The sequence below is a fragment of the Diorhabda carinulata genome, chromosome 1 (assembly GCF_026250575.1).
Source record: "Diorhabda carinulata isolate Delta chromosome 1, icDioCari1.1, whole genome shotgun sequence".
Taxonomy (NCBI): domain Eukaryota; kingdom Metazoa; phylum Arthropoda; class Insecta; order Coleoptera; family Chrysomelidae; genus Diorhabda; species Diorhabda carinulata.
Window position 1 is genome coordinate 10,673,149 of NC_079460.1, and position 17,950 is coordinate 10,691,098.

At 29.7% G+C, this 17,950-nt stretch overlaps 1 protein-coding gene across 1 annotated transcript; it reads right to left on the reverse strand.

The window, feature by feature from the left end:
* Positions 1-2,148: 2,148 nt before the first annotated feature.
* Positions 2,149-15,122, reverse strand: LOC130893844 (AP-2 complex subunit alpha). The gene is made up of 15 exons (XM_057800267.1): positions 14,862-15,122; positions 14,616-14,694; positions 14,266-14,477; positions 13,650-13,843; positions 9,545-9,776; positions 9,369-9,477; positions 9,127-9,280; positions 8,679-9,035; positions 8,358-8,490; positions 7,508-7,995; positions 6,752-6,922; positions 5,197-5,465; positions 4,861-5,005; positions 3,282-3,489; positions 2,149-2,459 (listed from the first exon to the last, which is right to left on the reverse strand). The coding sequence occupies exons 2-15, from the start codon at positions 14,677-14,679 to the stop codon at positions 2,382-2,384; spliced, it is 2,814 nt and encodes a 937-aa protein (XP_057656250.1). The 5' UTR covers positions 14,680-14,694; positions 14,862-15,122; the 3' UTR covers positions 2,149-2,381.
* Positions 15,123-17,950: the final 2,828 nt, after the last annotated feature.

Here is a 17,950-nt window from a genome sequence, read left to right on the forward strand (position 1 = left end):
ATTAACTATATTTGGAACGCATATCTATTTTCTTACAACGCTATTTACATTTCAAAAGTAAAGATTTACTTTTTTAAAAAAAACTTTATTTATTCTATAACTACAACAATAAATGATAGAATGAAGACTAACTGTATCAATGAATTAACAAACATTAAATAAATGGAAAAATTATGCTGAATATAGTAAAGTGTAACATAATGATAGTTATTATATTAACAGGATGTCTACATATGTCTGCTGATAACATTAAAAATATTCTCAAGTTTTATGAGAAAACTAGAAATAGTAGGCTGGAACCAAATGCAAAAACAGAAAAGAATAGAGAAAGCTGACCAACGAAGCTAGGATCAACAAAAAACTATAACAAAAGAGCAAGTTGAGTAATCCAACTCAATAAAGGGATATATAGGCGCCCCAAGCGCTAGCCATAATCCGATATGATGTGTAATATATGTTTAAGTAAATTGAAAAGTAGAATTTGGTGTGAATCTGTTACATAATAAAACTTACAGTTTCTATTGTAATTTTTCACTTTTAATAAATTCGTGTTTTAAAAAAATGAATTTTAAGAACCGAAAACGTAATTGGCGTAGTCAGTAGGATCGCGAAAGTATCCGCGTAATGGAAACTCGTCCTTTATAAATGTTTGTTAGGATCAGAATTTTCAAAAAGTTAAAAGAATTAAAAATCAAGAATATTCGTGAGGACAGCATTTGAGGCTTATCAAGCAACTGTTCTACGAATCTATCTGGAAGGACATTATTTGACGTTCATCCTTGCCCCCATTGAGGGAAGATTGATTTTCATTTTTTTTATTTGACTGCCTATGTCAGATTCCTTTCTACTAATCCTTCCTAGATGGCTAAATTTATTTTCTGTGAATGAACTACGAAAAATATACGTGTGATAGATAGATAAATAATAAGTAACCAATGTTGTCTTGGAAATATTCTCTTCAGTTTCCGACTCAGAGTCTTGCTGCTAAAATTTTAATTCGATGCTGTTTTATTTATTGCGAATAATGCACTTGGTCATTAATTGTATTGACAAAGTTAGATTCTATGTAGAGCTCATTTCAGTAAATGAATCTGAATAAATTTATTAGTCTTTGAAAAAAATATCTCAGCTATAGTATTATGTTTCAGACTAAAGTATGAAAACTAAATTGACGAACAGAAAAAAGAAAACAAGTTTTTATTACGCTTCGAAAGCATGAAATTGAAACATCAGCAAGAAAAACATGATTTAGAGTTGAAACACAAACATCAATAAGAATTGAAACATAAAATTAAAAGTTCTATTTTAAATATCACAGTTTATATCAAAATATTCTTACAGTAAATAAATTATTTATTTTGATGATTATGTTAATCTTGGCAAGGTAAAAAAGAAAAAAATGCTATAAATATATAACAAAGGAATGGATTTGTGATTTATTGATAATAAGTCTAACAAATTATAACTTTATACATGGAATATAACACAGAAATGCTTAAAATAAGCGTTGAAAATATTGTGTTTTTAAAATACATCTAACTAGATTGTGCCTATTTAATCGAGGTATACCTGAAAAAATATTATAATCTACTCCATTATCACATCTTTGCGCAAGTGCAAATGTCTGTCAAAAATCTCACAGAAACTTATGAAGCTATCGCTCAATTTTGTAATTTACCAAAAATGTTGAGTTTTGGTAAATTTTTCCTAATAAATGTAAAAACTTTTATATATTGTATATAATCAAGAGCTCGTGTAGCTTTACACATTAAACTCTCTACCATTGTAACAATTGCCGTATATGTAAGGCTCGTACCACAAATAAAAAGCTTTGTTATGCTCTCGACTTCATCTACAATTCCTACTTTTCTCATTCCTCATTAGATTGCCCCTTGGTACATTGTCTGGCGACGCCCTTGATTACCTGCAATTTTTATTGGGCAATCATGTGCAAAATAATGTCTTAATTTGCTTCAATCGAAATACATGGATTGTCTGTTACTTAGGAACATTATCCACTGATCTACTGTAAATTCAGAAACAACAGTGAGTCTATCTAGATATAATTTTAGACATAGGTACTTTTTCTTCAAACCCCAATTATAATGGTAACAGAGGTGCCACAGAACAGAAGGTATCAGTGAAAAATTATGATGTGTATAGGATATATTCTATTAATGTATATGTACAAATATAGAGTAAAGAACTGAACCAAGATATTTACACCTGAACAAACGACATTTTACATCTTTCAACTAAAATTTACATATATTAAAATAAAAAGCTTCTAAATTATAATAAAAAGGAGTACATTGTCAAAATAACTTAGGAACATTTACAACTTGAAAAACTACAAACAATTTAACTGCGTTGTATTTTATTTAAAATTGGTCAGCTAGAAGGTCACACAATTCAATGGAAACAGTCTCTTTACTTGATCGGACAGTTAACCTGTACATCTGAAACAAAATAACATGTTGATAAGACTAATAAAATTATTCCAATTTTTAAAAAATAATTAGAAAAATAACAGGGCAAGTTATGATAGATGTCGATTATCTATAATTCCATCAAGACCCGGCTCTTGGAATACATCACATAGGACTCGCAATGTTATTACATGTGTAAGTCTACCTGCACAGAAATAAAGTACTTGAACTAACAAATGATTGTTTTCAACAGTGAACAGTCTTCAAATAACGTTCATATTATATCATTTTGACGCAAAATGTTATTGTTACCTGAAGCAATGAGCTATCCATAACTCCATAATTGTTCAATTGATTTATGCGCAGAACAGTGTACCTTTCAAAATCAAAAGATAGTAAGTGAGTAGGATTTGAATATACCATTGAACCTGATAGAATAATCATATTCTTCATCACAATATAGAGTCAACTTAGTAGAATAACCTTTCAAATTGATGAAAGATGTTCTCTCTTTACTTACAACTGAATAATACACCTCAAGACAGTTGGACCATCATCCCCACAAATTACACAGGCCAGAAACAACAAAACAGAAAATATTTAGAATTCAAAATCCATTATTGCAAAATTGAAAAACACTTACAATAGATTTTTTCGCATCATTGACAAGTATGATTTCTAATGCTTAGCGGGGTTAGCGATTCTAATTAAATAATCCAAAAATTCATAATGTTAACTATCTTTTGAGCTCCTTCATAAACTTGTCACAATATTTTAATTATTGTTAAATGTGAAGTTCATTTCATAACTTTTTGTATTATTAATTTAATTTATTAATTCAAAAACACCTACCTGAGCATTCTTATTTGGTTCTAAACGTAGAAGACAACCAACTTGCTGTGATCTCATGTGTATAATTCCAGCACAAACAAAGTTGTCTGGGTTGGGATCAATTCCATCAAGCAGTTGCATACCAAAACCAATAATCTTTGTTCTAGCAGCTTGGAGGTCCATAGGCGAGTTCGCTTTAAATATTCTTTGAGACCTTGTTTGATTTGTGCTTAAAAATTGAACGCATTGTATGATTTTATATATTATTCATAACATCATTATTAATACTTTATTAGAATAACAATTCAGTCCAATTGCCTTCTACCTATTGTATTAAAAAATTAAATATTTTAACAGAAAATACAAATTGTTTTGGTAGTTAAGAAACGTACTTTATAAATTCAATTTAAATTACTATAAGTCATTTTTCTAAAGTTTTGGGCAGATGTTTGAACATTTTATTACTCAAACTTTTTCAATCAATAGTTTATTGTCATTCCTATTAGCAAACTTTTTGGTTAATGTTTTATTACAGACATCAATAAAGTAAGCTCAATTCTTGAAATGTTCCCAAGAGCCAATGTCATATAGGATGACCAATATTCGATGCCTTATCAATAAATTTATAAATATTAGGGGCAGTGAATGTATGTATGTATGTATATATATATATATATATATATATATATATATATATATATATATATATATATATATATATATATATATGTCAAGCAAACAAAAAAAGCAGAAAAAGTATAAAAAAATTACTTGTTTTTTTAACTATTATCTATTAGAATCAATATAAAATTATACATTTCTTTAATTTATTATTTCTTAGATCTTTTGATATGTTTGTTTGATATGTTTCTAAATCGTCTAGATTTTAGGTTTCTTCTCATTTAAAATTAGTTTTTTTTATATTTTTGATTTTCAATAGATCACCTAAAAAATTAATATCAAAATAAAATCAGAAAAAAATCTGGAAAAATTTTATTTCATTTGTTTTATCTTTATTTAATTATTTTTGTTTGTTTTTTAGTTTTTACAAACTTTTTTTTGAAAATTGTAATTTCTTGAAAATATTTTCCTTAGTTTTCACATCTCAACAATATGTAGCAGCCATCTATCAAATTGTTCTTAATTGTATTAAAATTTACGTTTTGAGATGCAAAAACTACAGAAAAATTAATTTCTCTTAATAAAACATATTGCTATTTTCATTTCATTTTGATATATATTATGTAGGTAATCTATTGATTAATATAAATACGCAAATTGTCAGTGCCAAATAATATTTTTATTGACTGACGTTTCGACCGAAACGTTAAACGTCAAATTTTTACCTGTGTTCAAAAATACATAAAAAACTATTTTTAAATCAGAAGAAACCTAAAATGAAGACTATTTAGAAACAAAAATATGAAATTATATAGAAGAAATGCTGAAGTTTCGTGTTCCCTATCTGAACAATACCCACAGAGACATATGAATTCAAAGAGAAATAAGATGATTACAATACTTTGATAATAATGGAAAAAGGCCTACTAATATACGCTAACTATAGAAATAATTAGAAATAAAATTTTTAAATACTTACTTTCCAAGATTTTTCCATCTAGCAAAAAATGATTCACCATTCATCTCTGTTGGTTCAAAAAATTTGTTTATAGTAAGGGGAAGCTTGATGTTTATCTTATGGGTTACACTGTTACACACAAAACTAACTATAATGCTAGGTGTATCTGAAAAAAAAGGGATAGATTAAAATCAACTTGGAATATGCATTTCTGCAGGAAACTATGAGATTAGAAGCCTATGGCTTTGTAGACAAGTGCGCATATTCATTATTCACTACAGATGAATTTTCAAAACAGTGTACAAGATATCCACCCACAAGTTATCCTTAATTAGAACTTGATTCATAACCACCAACCTGTATAATCATCTATACATTCAGCATTAATCATTTGTTGTATCTGAGCACCTGCTTCAAGTATTGGTTCAATTGACTTCATATGTACAGCTAATTTTGCATTGTTTTCTTCTAACCATTGCAATGTAGTTTTGAAATTGAGAATTGGCGCACTAGTTTTGTTTCCATAGAAGAGTCCAAGGCGACCTAAATTTTGCCTGAATTCGCTTTTAACTCCAATTTGTATCAGATCATTTTCAAATAATACACCATTGTTTTTGAAAACAAACCTAAAATAAAGATAAATGTGCTGAATTTTGACAACGTTAACTGATGATATTACAGCAGCAGTTTCCATAAAAAGCTTAACTATAGGAGAGTATGTAATTTGGAATAAATTTAATAGTTCCGTCATCTATTTTTTGTAAATGTTCGGAGTCGTCGGTTAGTACTTTAGACATTGTTGACTTTGTTAAATGGCAACACCATCACTTTGATGATATTTTCATAGGCACCATGCACTGTACTGAATTAGAATAGGTAATATATGATAGGAGAATGTTTTTCTATGATAATTCCAGAAAATTAGAATATATTTATACTTGAGCGTAGATATTTTTTAATTAGTGCGTCAATAAATATTATTCACCTCAACGTTTTAAACCTTAAATTCTGGACAAAATAATACTGATAAGGTAATTAGTGAGTTATGGTTTTATATTTTCCCATCTAACATTTTAAAATACTTTTTTGAAATATGATTACATTCAATAAAATAAAAAAAAAATTCACAAATTATATAATGTGAATACCCATATCTTCATACAATTTTATTAATTGTTGGTGAACATATTGAGTGCTTCTTCTTTCCTTTCTTTCTTAATGCATAATTAAATATAGTTTCCTTAGAAAACTGAATGAGAAAGCTGGCTTGATCATATATTATAAACCTATGATTCCTTAAGCACCTACTAATGCACCTAAATTCATTTTATTTTGATAAGATGGTTGATATCTTCTTGAGATATTTCACTTCAACTTACCTTAAATTTATGTAAAGCACAATCCTGCTAAAACAAAGCACCAAGCTGTAGGGAAAACTAGTTATGTCCTACTACCATATTTAATAGAACCCCAAACGTACGAAAAAGTCATAATAATTGTGTACTTTACAACTATATGCATAGTAAGCATCTTCCATGCTCTTCAAAAAAATGATTTGTGATTTCTCTGAGGTTGCTAAGCCGGTATCTATTAATAAAAGCTAAAGTCTCAAACAACTATTTTGTTCCGTGGTCGCTTCAGGACATCTGGTGCGCCCTAGCTCTATGACCTCGACCTTCCTGAACCCACGCCTGTTAACTTGGCAATATCGTATGTGAAGATCTGTTGAAACTATTGAAAATTTGTTTCATCGATAGACCAGCTAACTCAATAATTTTATCTCTATCAAAGTCTCTTAGCTTGCACATCTATCCAAACTCTGATAATAATATGAATTGGTAGATCATTTACTCAATGAATATCAAAAAAATTATGTTTACTTTTTAACATTTAAACAAAAAATAAAACTTACTTCTTGGGATCTACAAACCAATTTCTATTAGATGAAACTGTGGAATTATTGTTTGCTACTTTTGCACCACTATACATATCTCCTAGAACATCTAACAATACACCAGTATTTCCTTGATTAGGTGCTGAAATTGGTGGAGTCGACAATCCTAAAAGATCTGCAGAATTTGTGCTGAAATATAATGAACCTGTTATTCTTGTCGATATAATGTGATCTTCAATACAAATGAATAAAGTGAATCATGTCCAAGTAGTGATGTTTTTGTCAGGATTGCCATGGTGAAAGAAACCTTTATTTATTTCTTCGTATTTTATTCAAATTTTTATTGCTTTGTATCACGTTAAGTCCATTTCTTTTGAATATTGCGACTATGCAGTTATAAAATATAAATGTCTAAATATACTAGTCACATTATAAAGCAATTTTAGCATAACACATATTATTCTTGTCCTTGAGTCATCATTTTTTAACTGTTATATAAAATGATCTATTGTGTAAACGTGGAAATAGATTTATAACTAATTTGAATGTTATAATGACACAAATTTTTAATGAATTAATTAAGAGTTGTTGTGACGCATTTGGAACTAAATTGTAAAACTTTTGGAGCTGTCTATATTCAATTCAAGGGATCCGTATATAAGGGAAAATAAAAAAATTAAAATCATTTTGATACCTTTTCAAGTTTTTAATCTAGAGTACTCAAACTAATAACAGACTTAAGCAATTATATAAAAACATAAAATAGTTACTTACTTGGAACTGTTGACTTCCGTGTGGTTAGTAGCTGGAGTTGGACTTTTGTTATCTTTAATTTCATTTTCCGGCACTCTACCCGGTTTTTTCTTCTTCAATACCGCGAGGATAGAACTCTCACGTTCTGGAAAAGCAGGCATTTCTTCCAAGACAGTAGCCAGAACATCTGAACTAGCTATAATGCTTAATTGTAGGTATTCTGATGCTCTTTGTTGCAGTTCTGCATCAGCTGATCTTAAATTACTATGTTGTTTGAAGACTTCTTGTACTTGAGTACGAATTTCAGGGAAGAGGTTAATAAACTTAATATAAGTGGAAAGGAGGAGAGCACGAGTCATTGGGGAGCAAAGGTGATATTTAGAATGCAAGAGTTGAAATTGTACAAGTGGAGAGGATCTTTGATCACCTGCGATTAAATTTCCGAATTCCCCTAGTATATAGCCACCTACTTTCACCATGTTTTCATGACACGCAGGTGCTTGTAAAGCCTATAATTAGATATATTTTACTATCACATTAATCAATTTTATTGATAAAATATAAATAGGCAATATTACACTAGCATTTAAAAATCAAAATTTGATTAATTTCCTCCCATATTCGTTCAGTTTGTTTTACAAATACAAAAGTAGCTAAAGGTATTATAAAAATTTACAAATTTCTAGAAACTGAAGTCCTAGAAGGTATCATAAATAAAATAGTGATTCATAATAATATAAAAAATTTAGTCCATACTAAACAAACTAGTAATAAGAGGATAAACATGATAATAACAAATTCTACTGTCATTAGTTTGATATATGTATACATAAAATATCAAACTTTAAAAATTATGCTCAAATATTCTCACCTCAAAAACAGTTTTTGCTGCATATCCTTGCACCTCATCTCTATTTATAACTATCTGGATTACCCTGTACCACACTTCTTCTGATACATAATCACCAGCAATTCTTATTAAATTTAAAATTACATCAACATACCTAAGAATAAAAATATATAAAAGTACAAAGAAATGTTCTGTCAAAAGAAATATACAGATTTTTTGTGATGGTACAACAAAAGACCCAAAAAGCAATAATTTATTGGTAATTCTTCATAATTTGAAGTACAGGATATACTAAAATATCATAAAGACTGCACAAGAAATATGTTTTCAAACATGACTCACCAAGTATAATCAGTTGCATATTTTTCAGCAAGGATAGCAACTTTTAACACCATCTCCTCCCTAATTGAGTAATCTGCAGTTTCGAGATAATTCAACATTTCTTGAACAATTTCTTCGGCATTACTCTTGTCACACATAGCATATAATAAATCTACCGCTTGTTGACGAACTGAAACATCTTTCTCCATCTTCATAGACAAAATGACAACTTCTTGATGTTTCTTCACTGCTTCATGTGAGAATTCTGAAGTAGCTAAATGACACATTGACTCTAGAGCTAAATATCGCAAATTAGTTTCTCTGTTGCTTAAAAATTGACCCAACTGATTACAAGCCCTGACTAAAAGATTTGCCTCACTAAAAAAAAAAAAAATATGTGATCAGTATGACAACATCAATATTGTATGTTAATATTATAGAGAATTATTGTTAAACATAAAGTATGTACCTGTCATTGTGAATAATCAGACTTATAGCTTCAAATAGAACTGCGTTCTTAGCATTTGAATGTTGAACTTTCTTAGATTTTGGAGGCTCTTGAGCTTTGTTCAATATTGTTTCAAGACATTCGTTTAATCTGCCTCTAACTCCAGGGTCTTCCGCTAAAACATACTTGTTATTACTGCTGTTCATAACCTAATATAATATTATCAAGTATTATCTACATATTAGTTAAGCATATTTTCTTACCTGGAGGAGTATAGTTTTGTAGTAATCTCAATAACTTCACAGAGAGCCATGGAGCAGGTACAAAGTAATAAGTATAATCCTGTAGATCTGTATAACTAGCTGTAACAATCTATAGAGGAAAAATGTAATATTACATAGAAATTCAATATAATATCAATACCATTTCATTAACTCACCCGACTTAATCTGGAAACGGCTAGAGAAACACACCCCTTATACTCCTCAGGATTTTTCTTTACAAGAGCATCTATTAGACTTGTTGCTGCTGTTACTACTCCCATATGTTGATCATTAAGTAAATGAATTATTCGAGATGTCCATTCTCCCCCAGGTATAATATCTTGAGAAGTTCTGAACAAGCGTAACAAACAAAGAGCAGCACTTTGTTTCACAACATCCATTGTATCACTGAAAAACTTGAAATCAATAACTGATATTGAGTATAAATATTACTTACTAGCCGTTACATTAAGTTTAATTAAATGTCCGCTAGACATCAGTCCAATGTGTTCAAACATAATTTTATTAATAGATTACTTATTTCAGTAATTCAACCAAACAGAACAAATTATAAACCATGACAAATAATAGTTACTTTGTGCTGATGAAAAGTTATCAAGAAGCATTTTGATAAATAAATACACACGGATGTATTGATATCTAGTTAGCATAGATCAGTTCCATGCATAAAAAAATATTGCGTTACCATAGCAACGAACAATAACTTATTAGAAGTGTCAGTGTAAAGTTTGACGTTAAAAAAGTAAACCAGAGTTACGCAATAAATTAAAAGAAAAAATATGTCCATCGAAATTGTGAAAATCGAAAAATTGGAGTATCGAGCCATCATCAAGTACCAGTACTCGTGTGGGTTAAGTGGTAAGAAATTTTACGAAGATATGCTTGATACCCTTGATGATCAATGTCCTTCGTATGCGACCGTGAAAAATTGGAGGTAAATTTTCCATTGAAGATGATGACGAATCGGGAAAGTCAGTTTCTGTGTCAGTCCCCGAAAATATCGATCCAGTTCATGACATGATTATATCAGACCGTCAAATTGGGCTAAAACGGATATCTGAAGTGCTGAATATTTCATACGGACGGATAGTTCACGTCAATTTGGGCATTAGAAAATTGGCTGCAAAATGGATCCCCAAATGTTTGAATGTTGACCAAAAACGTGCAAGGGTAGAAGCATCGCGTTCGATCTGTGCTCGATTTGAAAACGATATAGACTTCTTAAACCGAATTGCTACTACGGATGAGAATTGGGTACATTTCTACGATCCAGAAATAAAGCAACAATTGATGGAATGGCGACACTTTGGATTTCCAAAACCTAAGAAGTTTTCTGTCCAAAAATCTGCTGGAAAAGTTCTTGCTTCAGTTTTGTGGGATTGCCATGGAGTAATCATGACTGATTTTTTGGATAATGGTAGAACAATAACTGGATATTACTATTCGACATTACTGACCACTCTACGAAAAAAATAAAATAGAAAAGACGCGGAAAGCTACAGAAAAGTGTTTTGTTTTTGCAGGACAATGCCCCTACACACAAATCTCATGTTGCCATGCAAAAAATTCGTGATTTAGGGTTTTAATTAATTTAACACTCCCCTTATTCACCAGATTTGGCTCCGTCTGACTATTATCTCTTTCCTCAACTGAAAAAAAGTTTATAAGATCGTAAATTTTCTTCCAACGAGAAGAAACATTTTTCTACGACGTTGAAGGTTCGCTGTAATAATTAAGAGGAGAATATGTTGATATGTTGAGTAATAAAATATTTTGATATTGAAATTTTGTTTGGTTCCATAGTAGTATATATATATATATATATATATATATATATATATATATATATATATATATATATATATATATATATATATATATCTTTCTTATTTTTTAGACCTTTTGATATATTAATGCATCTAAAATCAAGAACATTTAGATGCATTTATATATTTTGTCTTGTCTTATAAAAGGGTTATCAATATGACTCACCTGGAAGAAGATATAAAAATTTTATTAAAAAATAGTTGTTTTGAATAAGTTTATACAGTGATTATTGATTGTTTCAATGGTTTATTATGTATAAGACAACAGTTTCAAAATCGGGAGTAGTAACGTTGGATGAATTTAGAGATTTAACATATCCTTCAGAGGTTTCCTATACCAGCCAATTAAAATTTTATTGTCTTCGTTTCTAAAAAATTTGGTATCAAGAGAAGGTACAGATTCTTCAGCATTTTCCCTTTATTTTGTATATTGTATATAATTGTGAATGAAGAATAGTTTGAAGGGTAAAATCTGCTAGTAAAGAGGATAGTTGTTCTTAATTCTAATACACTACGAGGTATATCATTGAAGTAATAAAAATACTTTAATAAATAATCAGTATCCTTCACACCAAATTAATAGAAATATTAAACAACATTCATATAAATTTCATAATAATATTTATCTTTACCGTACGCAAATCAATTATCTACAAAACTATCCCATTCAAACACAACATCAATGTATGTATGTCTTAAATAAAAAATACACTAAGCCCATAATATACAAAATTAAAACTAGAAATACAAAAGTACCTCATGTTATTTACTCTATATCGTGTTTAAATTGTCCAAAAAAATATATAGGAATAACTATGCAATATCTAGAAAATATGATAAATGGATATACTAAAAACGCATCAACTACATTACATAAACATGAAAAACATGAATTTGATTTCAAAAAACACCAAAACATTAATCAAAGATAAACATTATCAAAAATTAACAATCAAAGAAATGATCTTTAGAAAATAAAGTATCAGTTGAAGATAAACAAAATATAAATAACTTGAACAGAATTTATAACAATTTAATCAATTAAATTTTCAAGATTATATGATTAAGTATGTAAGTTAGGTATATCAAATGTTACTCTTCTCTGTCACATTGTGGGGCATTATTTTTTCACATTTTAAAAAGAATTTTCGTAGCAAAAATTTTATTTCATATTTTATCCAATTTATGTCATATATTTTAATTATAATTCATTTGATAATGCTTGTAGTCAGAAGCAAAATGTCAAAACAATAAAATAAAATCCAAATAAAAATCAACCCAATTGCGGCGTTTGAATTTGAATATTGATTTTTGAAATCGATGAATTTTACTCCATTTTAAACGTGAATTTTAAAAATTATTAGTTCTCACAAATCAGTGGTGCCCCTTTTTTATTTAACAATATTCAGGTTAGTTTACGTCTGGACGCCACGCCAATGTAAAAAAACAAAAAAATCAAATAAAAAGTAGCACCTTAAAATTACATTATTGTTACAATAATATGCCCAGTCACCCTGTATCATAAGTTTTAAGGACCCATATATCTTGAAGCGATCACCATAACATCAGAACTGATGACTTTGATCGGCGCTGTTGACGTAAGCAGGCGATTGACGTGTTGCAACAAGAAGTGAGAGTGGAGTAAAAATATAGTTTTGAAAATTTATATCAGTGCTATTATGAGTGCTAGTGACATATGGTGAATTGCAAAATTCATGTTATGGCTTGCCCAATCATTTAAAAATTTAAACTAGACTTCGTTTTTGGACCAATTTCAACAAATCTTCCATTACATATAAATCTTATATTATCTCCAACAAAATAACTTAATTATCCACAACTATGTGAATAGATCACATTCACAATAAAAAGAAAAAACTATATTAGTTTCTACTAAAAAAAGTTGAAAGTGATTTAAAATGAACAAAATTTCTAACAGAATTTTTATATAAAAGCTTCAATTTCTATGTAATGTTAAAAATGATCAGATTTGCAGTTGCAATGAAACTTTGGCCTCAAATGACTTCACAAAAAATCATAAACCTATTTGCTATTACTTCCAATAGTCTTGAAAAAGAATTTCTATTTAAACATATTAAAAAGTGGAAAACATTTCTGGTGCTTTTTATGGGAACTGAAAAGTACAATACAGACTCAATATTAATAGCTGGTATTTCAACTTACATATTTCTATTTCAAAACTGAACTTTTATAAGCTTGTTTGCAAAAAAATTGAAATACCCTAATGTAGATAGACCATTGGTGATAAAATAAAGTTCATGAAGAGATTGAATGTGATGGTTAACAATATTTTAAGATTTAATAAGCCATAGTGTGAACTATTATTGAAAAAATATATTCATTATTACACATTTCCTTTTACACCTATTCACTACACAACATATTGAATTTAAACAGTTGAACCTACACTTACCCCGATACCAATAATTTTGGAATTTCATTTCCAAAAGCTTCAGCCATTTCTCTACTACCAATATTAGCAATGCATTGAAGTGCCAAATTGATGTGAATGGGACTTCTTGAAGCAAGATCATTTTTAATACTTTGGATAATAAGCTTAATGAGCTCGCTATTAGTGTTGACTAGAACTGATATAAACAAATATCCCTACAATAGAAGATTAATCATTGAAATTATTAAGCTCAAGAGTTAGAAAGATGTTTATTGAATTTACGAAAACATTTGTAAATTTTTTGAAAAATACATTTTTTTAATCGAATATGAAAAAAATAGTGAATTTGAGATAAAAGTATTGCTTTCCATAGACAAACTATACTGAAAATATACTCATAAGGTCACTTATGTTATACATGTGGCTAACAAATGAATGAATTACAATAAAACAGTCAACAAATTTTAAACAGTTGAAAATTATGAAGTTAGAAGCACCCAAGAAAGTGTTAGATAACAAATATACTTTAACAATGTAAAAAAAAACATTTGATAGACAATTACTGCCACAAGAATGAATTTTTGATTTTTGAAGTGTTTTGAGCTCTTTAAATAATAATGATACAGAATTTACATACTATTTGTTTTTCAGAATATTTATTTGAAGAAAGTAGATTTACAGCTTCCATATGACCAAAATCAATGTCATGCCCCAACAAGAAGATAAATAGAAGTTTGCAAACATATTTCTTCTTTTGGTATCCATCTAATGTTTTATCACCTTTGAATTTACTACGAATATTAGCTAGTTCTTTGTTGATTCTTTTTATCTCAGCTTCTTTACTTTTACCTTAAAAGAAAATGCAATATATCATCTGTTAGCTTTCAGTTACAGCTAAAAATACCCATGTTAATCAAAATTTATATGAAATAATAAATTAAATATAATACTAATTAATATATTAGATGTTTCATTATTTTCACTCACAATTTCTAATATCTGATATAAAGACAGCCAAGCCTCTCATGCCATCTCCACGAACTGCTGGCATGTTTAATCCAGGTTCCTGCAATTAATTAAGACACAATTAACTAAAATTGCTATCGTAACCCAGATTTTTGTAGTTCTTGAGTTCCTTAGGCATTTTCGAAATATAATATCTTTCAAGATCCTCCCCCTAAGATAATGTTTTATAGATAGATAAAATCCTGATCTTAGAATGAAAACTTATACCTCTTCTTCTCAAATAATATCAATAAATATTATCAATCAATAACCTTCCACAATCACAAATTGATTAAATGTTAAATTATTATAAAAATATTTTATACTGTGATTTCTTGTAGTCGGTTTTACATTTGTCACTACAGTGAAATGTCAGGGCTGTCAAATCGGAATAATAGAGATGTGTTCATTTCATGAAAATTCGAATTTGTGTTTTAATTTTAATCGAAATATCATGGGCACATTTCACTTAATGCTCTCAACGATTATGACAATCTTTATATCGTTTTACCTTAAAATGCAGTCGTCGCAAGCAATTTCTCGACCTGAGAAATTTGACCAATATATATTGGTCCGATGTATCGAAATATCGATACAAAATTTCTCCAGAATCTAAAATTGTATCGAAAACGATATTTTTTTATCAATAAAAATGTCATTGCTGGAATCCAAAACTTTAAAGGATAGGAATCATATATGTAATACTCCTATATAGACAGTTGGTATGGGAAAAAACGTCCCTACGTTACGGTGGCGACAATATTCATTTCTTCTCTCACTCGAAACAGTTTATCTATACTGCGTATGCTTGAGAATACGCAGACCCGAGCTGGAACCTCGGAGGATAGAGAAATAGTTGCCATTCTGTCTTCCTTAGTCGGAACAGCTTTAGAAACTGTCCATACAGATGTAATACATATATGATAGGAACGAACGAAAAAAAAACAATCTGTATTGTCTATGACTGTTGAGTGTTATGTTTTGTTTACGTTGTATATATTTGTGTATATAGCAGTCGTCCATTTTTCGAGTGATCTCGGTATTTTAATAATCTCAAAAAGACTAATAAAGATAATAATAGTGACCTAAATTTTATCTGGTATAAGAAATGCGCCAGATATGCTAACATCATCGCAGCTGAATATGAGTGCTAGTTTAGCAATACCAATTACTAATTTGTTAGCGCAAGGACTGGAACACGAAAAACCCTCAACATGATTAGGTATCGCTGTGAAGACTAGTTTGTTGCAAGTGGTTACTACACGACTATGGCCCCTGGAAGAACATTTATACTTGGCAAAAGCTATGATATTAGATCAGCGTTTCAAGCGTATGCACTTCAGTTCGCCACTGGCCGTTTCGAAATCAATCACAGAGCTATCAGAGGAAATACGAGCAGAACACAGGCGACGAAGACAGCTTTCGCCCAATTTGAATTCTGACATAACTTAATCATAATCAGAGTCATTATGGTCTCAATAGGAAAAGCTTCTAGTTGCTGTAGCCAGCAACAATGCATCTAATGTGGCCTCTCGAAGTAACATGATGCCGGAGGACATGACTGCTTCATGTCCTAGATACTCCAAATCTATCCCATAAAGAAAGACATTTCACTCCAGTTCTTTCGAATTTGGCACTCAAATACTTGACTTCTACGACTTCCTCGGTACTTTCAGAAAGAGTATACTTATTTGTTTCTAAAAAAATTGAGAGTAATTGAGGCAAATGCAAACATGGCAGTGAAAAAAATAATAATCTGAGAAGCAATGTTTGGAGTATGTGCGAATGATGTATACTGCACTAAATTGTGTTACCCCAGATCAACCACCTCCTTTAGATAGCCATCTCGAGTTCCCGTTTCAGCTTCATCTCATTATTCATGAGCAGTACTAAACGTGCATGGAAACAATATTTTCCTTTCTGCTTTTGGTGGCATATTTCAAACTCAAATCTTTCTTTCAGTTATTTTTTTAAATAATTTAATGAAGTTGTATCAACCAAAACGATTGTAAGCGTTTGTGTGTGTGGTACTACGATTTTTTCACGTTCGGTCATAATCTCGGTCATGATCAATGCACTCTCAGAGAATCTTAGAAAGTGTAAGAAAATAGAAATCTGTAACATAAAATGAATGGTAAAGGCACAATTGTAAAGCACGATAATAGATGGCGGTAGAGACTTTAGATTACAACAAAATATTAAGGTTTTTTGTGAGGTTAAGTTAAAGTCCTAATCTTAAGATATAGGAAAAGCAATTTATATTTTCAAGAGATATGATTTTAAGTTTACCACCACATTTCCATTTATTGTAATTGGATTCATTCTGTACACAAGTGCTGCCGGTTTAATTTGGATGTCGGGTTTTAAGGTTTTAGAAATACAACATAATATAAAATGAAACCTCAACAGATAGTGATGACGAAAATAGTTCAAACATAGTGGTTCTATGAAATTTTCTTTTCTTCTATCGGCTTTTCTTCTGTTTTCTCTTGAATATTCCCAGTATTTTACCAGCAGAAAATAAAAATTCAGGCAGCAATTATTGCGATGAATGTTCTTTAGATACTTTTGTTAAACGGGTTGTTCTGAATTTCAGTAACTGGTTGGATATTTGAATAAGTTTCCGAAGTCGCTTCTCGTAATATTGGGTGTCTGGTGATTTGTTTGTGGAGTTGTCGTCATGGTTTGAATTTTGGGTAATATAAATGGTTTTCCATGGTTGATTTACTTATTTCTTCCCACTTGGCCATATTTCGCAGGAATCAGGAATTTTTATTAAAATTAAAATTAAAATCTTTATAAGTGCTAAATAGGAAAATGAAGGCATATCTATATGTTAGCTGGTTTTGGATAATGAGGAATAAATGATAAAATTCATGTCTCATTTTTGACAATTCGTACATGGATTGCAAAAATAAGTTAATATATTTTTGAATTGAAGAATTTGTTTAGAATCGTAAACATTGTGCAAATGTTTAATCATATTAAATATGTCCTAACTGGATATTATATAATTATGTGAAGAACTCATTTTGGTAAATATAGCATTTCCTAAATTAAAAATTAAGTTAATAGTCGCCTGACTATGCAAATTTATTTGAGAGGTGATACCTTGGAAACTCAATATCTTGCGATTTGTTTATTATAGGAGCTACACAACAGGACGAGAAGAGTCTCTATCTACCACCCTCTGTAAAATAACCTATTCCTATTTTGAAGGGCACGAAGCAGGTCTTCAGGTATACCATGTGGTACACTCTTCAAATAAACTGGTAACTAGCAAAGCACAAATCCTGTATGTCGTTAGACAAAAGGCC

What these genes read in the sequence shown, in the direction of transcription:
- LOC130893844 (XM_057800267.1), bottom strand. Translation starts at nt 14,679, where the DNA reads ATGCCAGCAGTTCGTGGAGATGGCATGAGAGGCTTGGCTGTCTTTATA. An exon ending in ACAAAACTATACTCCTCCAG is followed by an intron (nt 9,281 to 9,368) that starts GTAAGAAAATAT and finishes AGTATGTTTTAG; the next exon opens with CGGAAGACCCTGGAGTTAGA. An exon ending in AGATGGAAAAATCTTGGAAA is followed by an intron (nt 3,490 to 4,860) that starts GTAAGTATTTAA and finishes TCAATTTTTAAG; the next exon opens with CACAAATCAAACAAGGTCTC.